Here is an 18,416-nt window from a genome sequence, read left to right on the forward strand (position 1 = left end):
CTGAACTTTATTCATCATAGTGGTGGTAGTTGTTTAGTAAATTAGCTACCAGGTCAGTGCCCACGGATGCCCTAGCTCTGCACTGATGAGTTACTGCATCCAGTTAAGGTGCCTGCTATACCCAGTTGTTCATTAGGTACTGGTGAAACACTTGTCCAGGGCATGAGTGTTGCACATTAAGTCTTATGAGGTCCAAAAAGTTGGAAAGCTCCTACTTTGCCATATGTTGGTTAGTTTACTTTAAAAGCTGAAGCACAGTTCCTATCCCCCTTCATTTACATGTGTGGATTGGAAGAGAAAACGTTGTGAAGGCTGTCAGAGAAAGTCAGTGGCCAGTGCCCAAGCCATATTATTGGTTTTCATATCTCAAAGTGAGTAATTTGGGATTGCATTGGCAAATAAGTGGTGCCAAGTGAGTGGCCAGTATAGTTTCTGGAAAAGAGATGTTATGTGTGCTGCTATTACTGATACCTGCTTAACAAATAAGAGCTACTTTCAGTGGTAACCAAGACCAGTTTCAAGAGTTTAAGTTTGTTACTAGAAAACAGACTGAAATATGTATGGCTGTGTTGATACTATTGTGATATAAGGATGGATGCAGAGGGCAGTCACTGGTAAAGTTTAACCATCCATCACTGGATGTCCAGCAGTGATCGGGGAGGAGGCAAGGAGTCCCACCACCACACTGCCTGTTGTCTCACAGCCCGTGCATCCCATCTCCAAGAAGCTCAGACCTCCCCTGTGATGTCCAACAGGATCTGCCCCATACCATAAACAATGTGGGGTTTCCCAGGCAAGCTCTGTCAACCCTGTTACCCCATAATATAATCAAATGTGTCATCTCTGCCTTTACAGAAATTTTGTGCCATGGCAGTACTTTGGTGTTTGAGGCAATTTTGATGGCTTCCTTTTTTTTTTTAATCTTAATAATATATTTTTTGAATAAATGAGTCTGAATGTTTGGTACACAACCATCCTGTTACTTTCTGCCTGTTTTACGCTTATGTTCTTTCCCTTTAGCATTTATTAGAACAGCTTCCCTTTCTACAGAAGCGGTGTGTTATTTATAAACTGCCATTTTATTTGCAATATGCCATATATGAAATGGGCCATAGATGGTAGTTACGTGGCTTGAGAATAGAACCCTTAATTTTGATGTGTTTTATAAACAATTGGCAATAAATGGCCTCATCCTGTGTCCTTTGACTTTAGCGGGAGTTTTCCGACAAGTGTTTTTACACAGGCACAACCAGGCTGCCAGAGCAGCGTCAGCGGGCAGCACGCCTTTGCATTCAGCACAGTTGTGTGTCCCCGTGCCAAGAATGAATTTTGCTGATTCAAATTTGCTCAGTTTGTCAACACACAGCTCCCATTGAACTTCGCGGGACGGGAATCATTCTTGGCTCGGGGCCATGGCAGCCCGGGGAGCGCTGCCCGCTGCCTGGCAGGAGAGCAACACCTTGGCTCCCCAGTTTCCGAGGCTCCCGTCTCCTGTTGCGTGTGTTTGCTGTTGTGGGAGTAGTGGGAAGAGTCAGTGATAAAAAGAGATCTCCTAGGTTAGTTTTCAAGGCTTTTTTTTTTTCTTGTGTGTGGCTGTCTGGATGATTAATGTGAATAGGAAAATACCATTGACCCATTTAGATCATGTTAGACAACATCCATTGCTCATCTACATAATGAAATACACACTGAACATTATGGCCTAAGTATAAGAGCCAGTAAACTACAAAAATAATATTTTACTCATTTAGATTATGAAGTAAAATATAGGACATTAGTACTAATCATAGTATTAAATTTTAAGCTATGCAAATTGTAATTGTCAGTGAAAAAGAACTATAAGTTGAAAGGCTATTAGCATTTCAGCTTTAACTGTTAATTTGAGTAATTTTTTTTTGCTAGTGTGCAGCAGTAGAAAAGTCTATATGCAAAATATTTAATAGTAAGTGCAGAAGTGTTTGTTTTATACTGTTATTTAATTTCAGTCATTAAAGAGATGTTAGAAAATAATTTGCAATATTAAAATATATTAACATTTTATATTACAGAGAGTAAACTGCAATCTTTACTTGGGTAAAATCAGCTATAGAAGGCAAATTATTAGTAACCAAAAGATGAAATAATTTTAAGCATTTATTTAAGTACCAAAGCAAATAGTGAAGCCTTTAAAAGTATGGATTTTGTCAAATAGAAACATAATTGTCAGCATTTTCAACTAAATACAAATTTTAAAGTACTGAATTTAGGCTGACAGGTTTCTATGGTTACCTACCTTTCCAGTAGTTTGGTAAATCAGCCTGTGAGTCACTAGTAATTATTTGGTTTTTTGTTTGTTATAGTTGTAATTCTGTGTTCAGTTTGAATCTAATACAGTTCACACCACATGCTTTGGTTTATGTATATTTTAGTGTGTATGATTGACAGTGATTGAGCATTTCTTATGGAGTGCTTGGTTTTTTTTGTCATAAGTGATGTATGTTGGTACTTCTGAAAATGTAAACAACTTCTTCCTGTATCACTGTTTGATAAACAGGGACTTTTATGCTAAGAAAGAGGTCTTTGTAAATGTTAAGCATGAAGATAAGTGAAAGGTATTTTAAAGATATTTAAAACAGCTTCCAAACATTATACCCTACTCTTCGAAGTTTGAACCATAATTCTATCATTATAATTCATTCAGTGACCCAAATGTCACATATTTATGAATAAGCTTCCAAGTTATGCATTAATAGCACATACTAATGACTGACAGGTTTAAAAATAAATGTTTTAATCAGGATGCTACAAGTTATCTGCGGCAAGGACTTGATTGGAACGTCTTCCTGGTGCAGAGCATCTTCTTAAAAAAATAAAAAAAAAGCACTTATTTCCACCACCACCACAGTAGTTTAGTAGAAACAGCTGTAAACTCTTACACCTCTCTGCTCATATATGTGAATTATAGGATGTAATTCCCTAACCTTAACACTTGTCAGTCTAGCGAAGGACACATACATGTTTTCTCAGTAAAGGCTTAACTGTCCTAATGTAACTTGTTTTTTCATGTGAAAATGGGACAATACAAGTCATTAACAACTTTTAACACAAATCAAAAAACACTGCTAGCTGTCATTTTTACCAAATGAGTAGTAATATAATCTGAATCAGTTAACCCATTCATCCCAAACTTGCTAGCCATGTGCACTTTCTTTTTTTAATTTTGGTATATCATAAGACTGGATTATGATTCAGAAGTCACATTGTGTCTTTAAAGATTTGGCTGCAGGTGTATTGAAAATACTTACTGCAAGGATTCTTATACTTTGTGAAGGAAAAAGACTGACTACCCATCCTCTTACCGTGTCTCAAGCTACGTAGAAAATCCTGATACAATGTTCAGGAGCGTTCCTAAATTTTCTGTGCAAAGATCACTCTTATTTCAGCAGTGTTGTTCACCCACTGAAAGGGTTTCTGTGGGAAGTGGTTTTTTGTGGTGATCCAGACATATTTTTCCATTTCAGGTGGAAATTTAAGAGGTTAAAATAGGATTTATTTTTAACATTTAATATTGATTCAGGCATGTATGTAGGACATAAACATGCCAGTTGAAAAACAGTTGTTTCGCAGAGCACCTGAAAAGATTTTATCCCAGTAGGATTCAATGAATGTTAAAGCTGTGGGTGGGTGCATATAAACAACAAGACTTGGTATTGTGCTGTGTGTGAGGACTATTTGAATAGCTTATTATTTTAATCTGAAACTGATATTTTTTTAAACTGCATAACTTGTTACAATAATTGTTACTTCCCCAAAAAATCGAAATCATTAATACAATAAGCAGTCTTTCAAGCAAAAGTAATTTCTCTGATCTTTTAAAAAACCTAGGAATAAATAGAAAGTAATTGAAAAATGTATTTAAATATGCAAGCCTGAACAGTTATGTTTCTCATTCTAATTTATTCACTTTATGATAAATTAATTTACTCAATATAGGAATGCAGTAACATAAGAGGAATGTTTCTCCTGCTAGTCACAGAAGTTGATACTTGCCAGATGCTGTGATCTGGAGCCTAAATTCCCTTGATATTAACTGTGATTGAAACTCTTAATATTGCTTTGTCCAGCTTTTGTACTGGACTTGTTCCATTTTACTGTAATACTGCTTTAGTCAACACTGTCTTTTTATTTTCTACTAGTGTTATTTTATCAGAGAGAGAAAATATAGTAGAAATAGCACTAGCATGTCAGGCTCTATTGGAAAACTGCAATGCCCTGTTCTCAAAGTTAAGCTTGTACAGCCTGATCCTGTTTTCTGTAACAGACAACTCATTTTCTTTGGTATATTAATGAATATTGTTCAGATATAGTTAGATTGTACTCTTCATTCTTTAAATCCTATAATACAATGGGGAAGTAATGTTTAATGATACCAGAATTTTACTCAGTTATTTCTAATACTGCCTTGGTGTGACTCTGTGTGTGTGTGTATGTTTATATCCATCCATCCATATATATAGATAGATAGATAGGTACAGAACTGCTCAATTGGTCAAAGGATGTTTTAATGATATAATATTAATTTTTCCTTTTCTGTTAAAGTTGCACTGTTGGTTGTTGCTGATAAAAGGTGGCACCGAGCCAGCTTCCTAAAGGAGCTATGAGGAGGGTCATGGCTTGTCATGACCTGGGCACTGGTACTTGAATGTTGTTATTATTGGGATGAAGTACCCTTAGGCTGCCATCCTTCCTGTAAATAGAAGAGGTTCTGATTCTCAGTGGTTTTCCAGTTTACCAACTTGTAGAACAGCTATTTTGTTGGCCCTAAGTTTGACTGAATAATGAATTAGAAGCACGGAACTATTCCAGATAGAACTAATCCAGGCACGGATTCATCATTTTAGTCTGTTAGTCTAGACTAAATCATAATAAGTAAAGAATCTGTTTCCATATAGTTTATAAATTTACTCCAAATTTAAAACCTGATTTGTATTGGCATACAGCAAAACAAATTGCCCAGTTCCACTCTGCATGAAGGGCAGAATTGTAATTAGCAGGGAGCATATCTGAGGGCCAAAATCGACTTCTTTCAGTGACACGGAGGAATCCCAGTCATGTCGGCAGAGGGGCTGATTCTGCTCCCTTGGAGTCCGTCGGCATTTGACTGTTCCTTTGCTTTATTGCCTCTTAGGAGGGTAACAAGAACAGCAACTCTGTTAGTGCCTTTGTTAAATAAACAAATCGTCATTAATTTCCAGATAATTTAAATAATTAAATAAACCAATCCCAATTAGAATATAATGTTTGCAAGATAGTGGCCTATGTTTCAGTTTATCAGAGTAGAGTCATAAGCATGCTGTTGTTGATGTTTTCACCAATGTGTTGCTGTTGTAACTGAAGTCACATCTATCCTGATGAATATTTCATTTCCCCAATCATGCTATTAAAAACAGAGTGTTTTTACCCTTTCATTTCTGTTTTCTCTTCTCCAGTACCATCATGACAGCTGTGGCTGTGTCCTGTTTACAAATTGCTGCTAGTCACATTTTCAGTAGTCCTTATGGGTTTTGCTTTCCCCTAATGCGTCCAATTAGGAGGAAATATTTCTCACGAGCATGGACTTGCTCTTCTTCTTGTAATGGCATAGTTCTGCAATCCAGGAAACAGTGCTGCATGGTGTCCATGTCCACGATTTCCTGATGTGGGAAAAACGTGTGGAAAGCATCTGGAGAGGAGGAGACCCCCTTTACCAGCTTGTTTCCTGTAAGCGAAATTGGAAGACCTTGTCTGTGCAAATAGATTTCAAAATAGAGTCTGCCCTTTGACTGTCTCCATAATTACACAGCGCTCTCTGTATTTTATTTGGCTGCCAGAGCAGTTAACCCCTGGAAGTAAGGGGCTGATGATGGCGTGACCAGCACGGGTATGCAGACATGACCATGTGAATACACTCTTGTTTGGAGAAGCCTGTTGTTAAGACCTTGTTACAATATACTTTTACCAAATTTGAAAATTATTATGTGTTGGATTATGTTGATTAAGATACGTTATATCCTTAGTGCACAGAAAATGTGGAGGTATTAGTTGCAAAAAAGGAAAAAAAAGAGAAGCAAAAAAAAAGTTCTTTTGTGGCTTTGATGTAATCAACATCTGTCAACAGAATGAATTTGCTTTTGTTTAATTTCAAGGGCTCTTGTCCTTCTACTTTGCCCAATCAGTTTCAACTTCTGCCTCAGGCATTTCCCTGTGTTGTTCTTGGGTTTTTTCCCTTTTTTTTTTTTTTTTTTAGCAAATGCACAGGTTATTGCTTGTGAAATGTGAGCTGCTCTTCTGCTACACAGGTTACACAGAGCTGGAAAGAACCTTTAATCTTTCCCATCCTATTTTTGAAGCTTGGGCATACCTTTGCAACGGGGGATTACAAAGTCAGTGTTTTATTAGACAGTTAGAATTACGATTACAAGTAAAGGTCTTTCAAACCACAGCCATTATTTCAGATTGAAAAATGGGAACATTTGGTAATTAGCAGTAAAAAGCCATATATTCTTACCTAGTTGTCTTGGCTGGATTCCACATATTGTTACCCATAATAATTTTTATACCTCACTTTAAACTTTTATTCCTCTGAGGTTTCAGCAAAATGAATATTTGCACAAGAAGATAAATTATGATAGAATATTAAAATTACTTGACAAGCCAAATTAAAGACCTCTAGTGTTTTACCCCCAAATGGGTATATGCTGTCTCCACAGTCATTCTTTTTTGCAGTTTTAAAAAAAGATTAAATCACATATTTTGAAAAGAGTTGTCAGAACAATGCTTTTGATGTTATTAACTTTATCAAGAGCAAGTTGATTTTATTTCCTAAATGGTTTGGATGTTAATTCTTGTAATCCTAAATAATTTTGGTACTGTGCTTCTGTTGATACTATGACTAAATTATTTTAAAATACATTAATTTATATTTTGTCTCTTAAGATGTATCCTTGTATTTATTGTAGCTTAGAACTGTCCCCAAGTTTATCCATTGGTAACACTTTTGCTAATTGCTTGGAAAATTGAAGTCTTTTATAAGTAAATACCAAAAAAAAGGTTGCTAACAATCACATTTGATGAATCTTGTAAATTAACAGGTTTTTTGCATGGCTACACCATACCTCATTCATTGAAAACATAGCTTGATAAATTGCTGTAACTGTTAAATAAGAAGCATTAGAAAAGGGCTTATATGAAAGTTCATTTCCAATATCTCCCATTAAAAATACTTCTTGACCAGAGGAAAATCATATTTAAATTACTAAAATCAACTTAATTAAGGGTCATTAATAGAGATACACATAAAAAACTCTCCACTCTATGAGTGAAATGGGAGCATTTCATTATATAGTGTAGCATGCATGAACAGATAACAATTAAAATAGCCCTAGAGTAAAAGGCTAATAAATATAGGGCACATTGTGCTGCGAAATCAGTCACTTAAAAATACTCCTACCCATCATAATTTTGAATGCCGTATTCAGCCACTCTGACTGACTCATTTAAACGGGAAAAAAAAATAAATGTAATTTCCACACAAGATAAATTCCTCTGTAATTCGCAGGAGCTCACAGTGCGCATTTATATCGTTAATACAAAGAGAGGTCTGGAAGGTGTGCTGAGGAATCCGGCGGCTCCGGCAGGACGTGCGTGCGCTGAGATTGCACAGTGAGTTCACTGCCGAGTCAGCGGAGCAGTTGTCAGTAATTTCTGTGCTTGCTGCATTGTATCTGCTGATGGGATTCAGCAGTGCTGGTGATAATTCTCCTCCCTGCAGCTGATAGTAAATATTCTGATACTCGTGGCAGGTGACGTAGCCTTGCTGTTGGGGCAGAGAATAAACACGTAAAGGGTCAACTTTGCGTCCTGGCTGTGCTGGTCTGTTCCCAGGCTGCCCGGCTGCACACGCCGGCTCTCTCCGGTGCCTGCAGTTTCTGCTGGAAGATGCATTAAACCCATGTTTATGAACTGTCTTACAGTAATTAATACACACGGAAAGCTTAACAAAAAGAATGTGCTTGAGCACCAGTGTTGCAGAAGTAAATAAAGGCACTGAGAAAAGCTTTGATGGTTGTAAGGGATGGGGTGGAGGGAATCTCTGAGCCAGACTTGGAGAATACAGACAGTTGTTCCTGTCTTGGGTGATTGATGATGTTGCTATATCGAATTAGCTGTGAATATGGGAGCTTAAAAAAGAAAAGGAGCTGTGGAGGCATCAGAAGGCCTTCTTAAGGAAGGAAGTGTATGGATGGAGTCCAGATTTTCATTATAAACCAGTAACTTCATTATATTTTAATGCCGTTTTATTTAATTTTATTTTTACTTTGTAGGAGAATGTTTTCTCTTATAATTTTTTATATTTCTAAGAAAGGTTTAGTTGTACTGTTTTTATAATTCTTGTGATATAATTTAGGAATTGTGTTATACTATGGTGATATTTATTTGCATGTTGTATTTCATCTGTTCAAACAGTAGATATTTTTGTATGCATCTGGTTTATAATGAGTAGTTAGTAGAATAACAACAGGTTACAGTAGCTTATTATCCTGTTATTTTGTGACAACACTTACAGTGTATCTTTGGGAGAACAGAGGTAAAAATTTCATTCCAAATTAAAAGATATCCCTTCTGAATGTGGGCTAGTCAACGGGCATGCACCCGTGAATATGGCTTCATGTATTTAAGAGTGTGTATTTGGGAGTGCGTATTGTGAATAATTGACAAGCACACTTGCACCTTTTCTCCCCCATTAAATTTTGACACAGTAGACAACATGCCCAGGGAGTGTGCCGGACGTCAAGGAGAGCATTTGAAATAGATGTTCACATATTGATGTCCACATGGACTTTAGTTGACCACATCAGTGACTGTGGGATTTCTATATATTTATAATACCTTTAGCTGTGGTAAGAGCAAGGTACTTCCACTGCACTCTGTAGAAGAGGTACCTTAAGCTTATGCTGGCAGAGTGAATTCTAGTTCTGATGGCCCAAAAATTGCTGCTTCAGCAGATTCTGTGCTTCCAGCTTCCAGAAATGAGTGCAAACTAGCCAGGGAGTTTGTAGGATGCTTTGGGTTCTTTGGACACGCTTACAGGGGCAGGTTAGGTGACTGTTTCTTTTTTTCTTGTTTGGGGTTTTTTTGTTAATTGGACAATGATTTTTTTCCTTGTGAGGAGACCCTAGGACAGCAGTAGATTATGAGGCTGCTGATTAAATTCTAATTAATGCACCACCAAACGCATCCAGCTCTCTGTTAACTGGGCAGCTCCACTTCCTTGGGAGGCACTTTCTTCCCTTTTGAAGCAGGCAACTTCCACTGGGGTTCTTGGGTTATACTGAGAGCTTGATCTGAGCCTCACCCTTCAGCTCCACTTTGTTACTTATCAACAATTAAAAAAAAAACAGTAAAAATTTGCTTGCCTTGAGTAAAAGTTTCTACAGCCTTTCAGAAACTGGTAACTAAATGTAACACTAATCAGTGTGCAGAGAGATGATCAGGAACACTTCCAACCAGATGCAACTACTTCATTCAGTCTATGTTTTGGGGCTCCAAAACAGTGTGTAACTTGAATTTCCTGTGTGTCCTGGAATACTGTAAAAGGGCTGTCTATGAATGAGCGTGCATGTGGAAGGATAATTTCTGCATCTGAACATGATAAATGCATCCAAAGGAAGGAAGGTACAATAAAATAAAAACATATAATATATGCAAGAAACTCTTCTTAAAAAAAATCATTTTAAGATAGTTTCAAAAATGCAGTAGATTAATTTCTTAATTTCTGTGATATAAAAATGTTGAGTTACTTCTGTTTAAACAAAAACTTTTTACTGAAGAATAATTATTCATCTGGATTACTTGCCACAGGATTGCTCTTGTGTTTGTGTACATAATGACATTTTTCAGAAGCAGATCAACTATTATGTTAAACAATGTTTCAGAAAAAAACCTCTGTTTTGATTGTAGAACATTTGAGTAATGGAAATATACTCTATGTGTAATTGCAGTGTAATTGGGCAGTGCCAATAATCCTTTTGAATTTCCCGGTTTTGATGCTAGCATAATTTTTAGAGGTACATTGTTTTGGTTTGATGTCTCTGAGAACCTTTGGACCTCAATGCCCATTTTTCCCTTTTTCTTTTTTTTTCTTCTTCTTTTCTGAGGGGGCAAAATATGGCATTGCCCAACAATTAAGCTGGAGCAATTAAACTGATGAACTGTCATCCCAAATTCTCATGTGAATTAAATGGAAATCTAATTCAAATATTCCAGATAAATTTCAATTTTTAATCCCTTCAATTGTCTTTGACCAAGATTAAAAATATTTCCTGAAGTTCGTTCTGTTGCCCGGCTAGGCAAGACAAAATGAACCCCATTCCTTGTGTCTTGAGCAGCAAGACAAAGAGCAACATTACTTTTGTTATGTTCAAATCTGTGACCAATTCTGCAGAAATACAGCCCAAAATATTATCTGAAATAACATTAAATCTTTTTTTTTTCCTTCTCTTTTCTTGCTCTTGTCCCTTATTCACTTTTTTGCCAAGCTGCACTTTTGCCAGTGCAGCTTCTGGCCGTGAAAATTCTCCAAGCAGGGGCCAGTTGGAGGATCACTCCCGTCTGTAAACTGTGGGGAATTTACCCACACTGTTTTTTCATGCATCAAACCCAAACAATCGGATATTTTATAAACCTTCGAAGTATTGTTTGGGATGGTCTTTTTGTCCTCATTTCTTCTTCTTGTTATTGCTCTTTCTATGACAGTACAAGATTTGAACTATCCTTGGCAACTATGTGAGTTCTGTGCTTTGTTTTACGTGATGCTCTTCTTTTTGCGTACTTTCCATTTTGTAATGTGGAGGTAGAAAAAAACATTAACGATTTTTAACTTCTCTTTTAACAGGTTCTGTGACTGGCTGCCACATAATCTTTTCTTCGTTCAGTCGTAACTACCCGAACAGGCAGTCAAGCAATCAACAGCAAAGATGCTTCTTTTTTCAGGGACAGAGGAACACTGCTTATAGTATAGTTTGGCCAGCTGTGGTTTCTCCAGCTCACCAAGTTCCTAAGGTACTGCAATTTCTGTTATCTAATCTGTTAGTCAGTCAGTATAGAGTTTTCAGCTGTCTACCATGTTGGGGTATCTAGTTATTAGGGATTTCAAACCTGGGGCTTGCTCAGTTATAGTAGTATAAACATGGAGTAATATCTGTCAGTACTTCTGGGTCCAAATTCTTGTTTTGGACAATTATAGACAGTCCTACCAGAAGTCAGTAGGAATCATTCATGATCATCTGAGTCCTTTTCTGTATAAATCTTTAGCAAGATAATTATAAAAATGTTTATATTTTGCTGAAGGTTTTGTTATTTGGTTATGTCAGATTTAAGAAGGGAATATACAATACCTGCTGGCAGCTGCCGTGCTACCCCACTGCACGTTCTAAACTCAAGTTCTTTTTGCCTGAGTGTTTTTTTTCCTTGCAACATACTTTTATTTTTATTTACTTTAGAGCCAAAAGGGACTTTTTCATGCAAATGCAAATTTAACATGTGTTCCACTTCTGGTTTCCTTTTTTCTTTTCTTTTTTTTCCTTATTTAGTTACAGCATACAGATTAACTGTTTAGTATCTTTCCTTTATCCGAAAGAAACCAAATTGCTCTTTCTAAACAGTGCTTTTAAGGATGTGCATTAGTACTTTTTTAAATTTTGCTTCTCATTTTATTATAGACTTGTTAGGTGAAATATAAAGTATTTCCATGGGCCAGAAATATTAAAAAGTTTTTAGATAGGAAAGCAGATAAGAATGCTGGATGTAGAGGCTGTGGAAGCTCTGTATGCAGCAAGAATATAGGGTTACATGCTCTATATATTTTCAAAAGTTTAATAGTCGTAGAGTTTACAAACTTTATTTTCTATATTTAGATGCTTCTTTCAGGATAAAGAAGGAGAAATATATTGTCCTAATGAAAAATTGGCTTCCCGGATCAGAGTTCTCAGACTGTCTAAAAGTCAGTCCATGTCTATGAACTCTGAAAACTTGAGGGCAAAGTTATTTTTTTATACAGGGTATCAGAAATCACTCTAAAATAGCATGGTCTTTTTTAAGATATTGGTATGAAACTGTCCACGTAGACATTTGAATGTACACTGCTTTGGGCTTCTCCCTTAATAGACCATAGAGGTCAGTAGGGTCATGTCTCAGCAGTTACTGGGTAAATGCCCTCCAAGAGCAAAGCGAGGGTGGTGCTGTCTATGGAGTTGCTAATCCAGCAAATGGTGGGTTGTTTTTGTTTTTTTTTCTAAATTGAAGCCCAAACTACTGCAATAGGATGTTGTTAGGGTTGATATGCCATTAATTTGAAAGAAATGGAAATCTGAAATTCTGTTGACATAAGTCCACTAAAGATAGTTTCACTTTTTATCAGATTAGAAATTAAATACCTGTAGGAGTAACAATAGTCTTCCTATTTGAAGTCCCAGTAGAACTTAGTAGTTGCCCCACTCTTCTGTACTCGTATACCCTGTAGTTGTATGGTTGTATTGAGTACAGCCTAAGTGCCTACTTTTTTTTTCTGCCTGCCAGCTTGAGTCTGTATTTTGTGAAGTCAAGAGCAAAGCTTGTCCCGTGGCCAGTGGGGCAGAAAATCAGCCCGGCTGTTGTGGGCAAAGGGATTCTTCTACAGTCAGTGAAACAGCCCAGGACTCTCTGAGAGAAAGTGCATTGCCATCTCTGTGTGGAAAAAAAATGTTCTTGTGTGGAAAAAATGATGTTTAATACATTTTCCTTGACACAGCGAATCAGGATACCCTTGTGTAATATTGTAGATGGACGAGTTTTAGCATATGAACTAGATTAATAAGTAAAACCCTCTGAGTTAAAATAAGTTAAATCCTGAGGTTCTTAGTCAAGAAGCAACCTCATACAAGTTAATAGGAGTTTTATCTGAATGAGAAACTAAGGATTTGATAGGCTTAAATTTTGAACACCTCGTTCTGTATGTTTGCCCCGTCACTTCCAGTGTTTAGGTGCCTTTTGTAGAAAATGTCCTTCTTTGCAGAAGAAAATAAAGAGTTTTTAAGTCTTTGTCACAGTTTCATAACTTTAGACTGTGCTGGAAGTTGGCTGCAGTATCTGGGGTTTCAGCACTGGAAGGCTAACAGACTGTGTAAGTCAGTAGTAACAGGCAATGTTAAGTTCAAAAGGGCAGTGGAAGAAATTCTGAGGCAGCCTTGAGGGTTTGCCCTGATGGCTTAGGAAGGTCGATACTACGACAGAAAGGGCAAGCTGCCATGAAGCAGGAGGCAGTATCTGAGAAAATGATCCCATTGTCATGCTCAGTTTTCTGATCTTCATTTTCAATCCTTTTTCTCCAAGCACATAAAGAAGCCAGACTATGTGACGACAGGCATTGTACCAGACTGGGGAGACGACATAGAAATTAAGAATGAAGATCAGATTCAAGGGCTTCGTCAAGCTTGTCAGTTGGCCCGTCATGTCCTGCTTCTGGCTGGAAAGGGCTTAAAGGTAACAATTACAGAAGTCTCATAACAGGATGGTTGTCTTTTATGCTTTCACTTATTTGGTTCCTACCTACCTTTTTTTTTTAAACTTTCCCATAATGTGCATTTTAAGTTTAACATGTTTAAGTTAGATCCTGAAAAAATAATAATTTATTAACTTTTGATTCATTTCATTGTAAGCCTGTTTAATTATTTCTGTATTTTGAACCTCTGTAGTACTTAGGGTGAGTTGCTGGCTCAGGTGTAATATCTCTGTGTCTATAGTCTTCCTCTGCATTGTCTTTTCTCCTCGAGAGTGATCCTGTGTGTGTTCTCAAAGGCATCAGCAGTGTTACAGATGGTGTGTCTCCAGGCCTCCCGATTTGAGGCCAGAGCAGACCAGTTCTGTTGATTGATATGGCCAAGCCTGAGATGTTGTTCCAAAGAATCGTGTCTTGCAGAATATACCACCTAAGGAGTCTTTCTGCTGTGCCTTTTGCAGTCGGACATGTCGATCCCGTATTGGCCTAATTAGCCACCAGCATGCTTGCAACAAATGTGGATAGAGCCTTTCCCAAATCTTCCTTCGCGAAGCCTGGCCGTGATAGTCCTCCTCTGTTTCAAGTGTGCCAAATGATGTGAATTCCTCATAACGCCCACACTGCATTTTTTCCTTTCATTTCATGGCCCATCTTCCTCATATGTCATGCTTTCCAGCTCTGCGTGTGTGCAAGCCCAACGGGCTGGTCTGCATTCTCCATTCCTGTCCATCCTTCAGCCCCCTACCATCCTGTGGGATCTGGCACAACTCATAGAAATGCCATTGGAAAAAAACAGCTGCCAAATTCCACACAATTTTCCAGAGTGCATTGATAATAAAGCCTCATGGTTTCCAGAAATGTTTCTACAGTATGTTTTTTGGGACACCTCCCAAGTTAAAATGTACAGGGAGGAGCCTACTGCCAGGTTTTGCAGATGAAGAAGTGCTTTCTTAGCTCTGCCTTGGTATTTCATGTAATAGCATACTGGATAGGGTGAAATGGGTTGAGTAGCTATGAGATGCAGAGATAGATGGGGACTGTAGGTCAATCCCATTGGCTTAAAAGGGGATTTTTCTTCCAGCTATCATCACTCTTTCCCAGAGGTTTAATTCTGGAGCTGGGATGGTCAATAATAAAACTGCCTGAAGCTTTAATCTTATATAGCTTTGCACTTTTTTAACTTCTTAATGTGCAATTAATTCCCAGTACAGTAAAACTTACTCATTTAAAGCTAAGGGCATATACATGTTTCTGAAGGATCAAGGTGCAACATGGGTTTGGAATGACAGCGGTATTTCTCAAATACTCTTTAGTTGTCATGTGTAAATACACATGTATGCAGTGTGGTGTAGCTTATGATACAGTTCATGGTATGTGCCAAATCATACATAATAGCAAAGTACTACACACACGTAATTAATGTTTTGGAGCAAGAAGGTCTATAAGATAAGAATTACAAATCCAGGAGCTGTGTACTGGGAGGGAGGTGGCATTTGGAGTTGCAGTGCTAAGACCACTGCCCGGGTCAGTCACAGGCTGGTGGTGACCTTTGTTTTATGCAAGTTTTTTCAAGACTCCCCTGACTGAGAGAATGCTCCAAACCCCTCCCTCATGGACAGTGAGCGTCTTCTGGTTTCCAGTCTGATGATCGCATGGTCAGTTTATACCCATCTGGTCTTGTGCCAACACTGCTCTTTAATTTAAACAGCTTCCTGCCTTTCCTTGAGTCTTTCCCTTCACACAGGAATAGAGCTGTGCACCAGACTAAACAAACCAAGCTCTTTTAGGCTATTCTCATAACGTAAACTTTACATTCCTAATTTATCTGAAGAGTCCCATCCCTCCACCTGTTCCTGTTGTCTTGATGAGCCCACCTTGCACACAGTCCTCCAAACTGGCTCTTGCCTGTGCTTTAACTAGTGGCAGTAAGATCTTCCAATACAACAAAGGTGCATTATAATCCATGGAAACAGAGGGATACAGTTTGGGTGGTGCATGCTTCTGATATTACTATTTACTGCCTATGGAACTTAAAATTACAATATGGTATTATATATGATAGCTTTCCTGGGTTTGAGTTACAAATTTGGGAATAAAGCAGCGAATTCTATGACATGGAAATATTTTGTTAGATACCGTCACATTGCCACATCATCCAAATAATGAACAAGGTGTGCAGTAGATCCCACCTCAACCTTGCCCAGCTGGCAAAAACATCTTTGAAACAGATAGTGTTAAAAACAGAACTTTTCACAGGGTATAAGCCACGCAGAGACCACAGATCTGTCTGCTGAGTATCCAAAAGCCACATCAAATTCCTTGAGCAGAGCAGCAGCAGACAGCATCCAGTTGGGTACACAGCAGTTCAGTTTGTCTGTGGGCTGTAGATGATAGATCTGCGAGGAAAGGCAGGAGCAATAAACCTGTGTTTATCCAGAACCAATGGCTGCAGTATCCAGTACTGACAGCGTACCGGGGCTGCGGCTGCCACCCAGCACAGAGGCTGCAATGGCTACTGCAAAGCAGGGGATATGTGCAGTAACCCCAAATCCTGGTTGAGTGGGTTCATTGCTCCTCATCTGCCCAACGACGTTTTTGTGCTGAACAAAATTCAAGCTGAGTAAACAGATGTTTTATCTCAGCACAGTACACAAGTGCACTCCGCTGTATTCACTGTGCATGGTCTCAGTGTTTCAGTATATGAATAAGTATGTCTCCTGCACCACAGCCTAACCTGTATTCCACATGTTACTCCAAAATCACAGCCACTGTGACTTTCCTTCAGTCTGCCAAGATTGATCTTCATATCTGTACAAAGTATGCTTTTCAAAGGCTCAGAACTCATTCAAATCAAAATCAATTTGTGGAGGAACCCTCAAAAGTACTTTTCAATGAGAGAGGTTTCCTTACCAAATTTCAAATTTCAGCTCTAACCAGACTGACTCAGAGACAGAGCAGATCCAAAAGAAAAGCAAGAATAATGTTATTTTAAGCGTGGATACTCAGAAAATGGATGAATGTTGGGGTTTTTTTAATATGTACAATTGTGAGGAAAAGAAGAATCTAGAAAATGTCAAACATAAAAATGAAGATTTCTAAAAATGATGGATAAGTGCTTGTAGATTCACTGTGATCATCCAGGCCATGGCAACTTTAATATCCTCAAAATATGAAGCCAAATATTTTATAAAATTAAAGAATACCTGGAAAATAACTTCATAAAATGCACAACTACATTATGGTAAATGTACTGGGCAGTTAAAAGACATAATATCCTTTCTTTTACAAATAAAAAGGGAAAATAATGTTGTGTTTTAAAGGACTGAAAGCATTGAAATGAGACATTTCTATAGCAGCTACTGAAACAAGAAGCCATGAGAAATTGGTGTCTTTGAGAAAGCAAATGTGGAAAAAAGGATGGAAAGGAGGTAGACAGTATTTTAGGTTTCTAGGAACCCTTGAGTGCTCATTTCTACTGCATGCTTTATTTAGAACCTTTTTCTCTTAAAAAAACAGGTCCATATATCAATAAAGTATATCAGGCAGTGTAGTGTTTTGTATCAAAGGAGTGTACTTGAAACATCCAATATTTCATTGAAGCTTGGCTGCAGTCATATTCACTAAATATGAGAAACTATCTTTGCTTTTTTAACAGGATGTTATGTTTGATATTTTAGGTTGGCATGACAACTGAAGAAATAGATTCCATTGTTCATCATGAAATAATCAGACAGAATGCCTATCCATCACCTCTGGGCTATGGAGGTTTTCCGAAATCTGTTTGTACTTCTGTAAACAACGTGGTATGTCATGGTATTCCTGACAGGTATTTCCCAAGTAATATACATTTTACCACCGGGAATTAAAATGTTAAACTGAAATTAATAAATTTTATTTAATATTGAACATACTTCAGCTTAACTGAATGTCATACGTAAACATACTGCAGATGCAGAACATGTTAGCACACAATACTGATAGCTGTTATAGCAATGTATGTGAAATAGAAAAAATATATTATCCTGTTTGTACAGACACTTAAAAAAATAGCATAATGCCTTTTGAGTTTAGTATGTGGGGGGGAACAGTGCTGTCTGATTTTTTTTCATCCAGCAAAGTAAGTATAGGCTAAGGAATAAATATATTTGAATTTTTGTGGGTTTTTTTTTATACTTGCAATACATTCAGCTACTCAAAAAGTAAAATATGAACCCTAGTGAGAGAAAAAGAATAAATATAATGGTGGATTTTTCATGTGTTGATATGTTTTGCTAGTAGTTGTTTCTCATTATTTTATATTCAGCTACACTTGTTCTCTAAGTAGTGAGAGCTGAACATTAAAAATGGTTAGTCTGTTTGCCTTTGCCTTCCTCCATCACAAAATATCTACCCCGTGATTTTTTATGTATGTCATTAGGTGTTTATTCTTATATTCCCTTTGTTGGGAGCTGTCTGTCACCATTTCTTTTTTTTCTGTTTATGTTTCAGTCGACCTCTTCAGGATGGAGATATTATCAACATTGATGTCACGGTGAGTAATTCATATAAAAAATAGTCTTTGATCAACTTTAGAATCACTAGTAGCAACAGGAAGAATAGTGGATTGGAGATGGGGGATGCACAGATGGATGTGCTGTTTACTTCTGAGCCAAGGCACAAGCAGCTGGTTTCCTTTTTTGTTTTTAACTGTGTGTTTATTCCAGCTAGACCCAGGCCTGACTTGAATTTAGGACTGGAATCAGATGCACTGAGATCAATGTTGGCCTAAGTGAAATGTCAACCCAATCCTGCTATGTGTCATGTTTTTGAGAAGGTGTAATTGTTATTGATCCACTGTGTAGTTAATGCAGAGCACCACAGTACT

At 37.5% G+C, this 18,416-nt stretch overlaps 1 protein-coding gene across 4 annotated transcripts in view; it reads left to right on the forward strand.

The window, feature by feature from the left end:
• METAP1D (methionyl aminopeptidase type 1D, mitochondrial) overlaps window positions 1-18,416 on the forward strand; it is a 45,131-nt gene that overhangs the window by 12,595 nt on the left and 14,120 nt on the right. Inside the window, exons 1-5 of one of the 4 annotated variants that reach the window (XM_051787499.1) lie at window positions 5,661-5,739; window positions 10,913-11,079; window positions 13,387-13,536; window positions 17,230-17,378; window positions 18,041-18,083. In XM_051787499.1, coding sequence (XP_051643459.1) covers window positions 5,676-5,739; window positions 10,913-11,079; window positions 13,387-13,536; window positions 17,230-17,378; window positions 18,041-18,083 — 573 coding nt within the window. In that variant the 5' untranslated portion in view covers window positions 5,661-5,675. Of the gene's footprint in view, window positions 1-5,660; window positions 5,740-7,576; window positions 7,681-10,912; window positions 11,080-13,386; window positions 13,537-17,229; window positions 17,379-18,040; window positions 18,084-18,416 lie in introns of those variants that run through there. The other 3 variants (XM_051787497.1, XM_051787496.1, XM_051787498.1) reach the window with 3 other exon arrangements.

This window comes from Manacus candei, unplaced genomic scaffold, assembly GCF_025592945.1.
Source record: "Manacus candei isolate 608988 ecotype Guabito, Panama unplaced genomic scaffold, ASM2559294v1 h1tg000023l, whole genome shotgun sequence".
NCBI lineage: Eukaryota > Metazoa > Chordata > Aves > Passeriformes > Pipridae > Manacus > Manacus candei.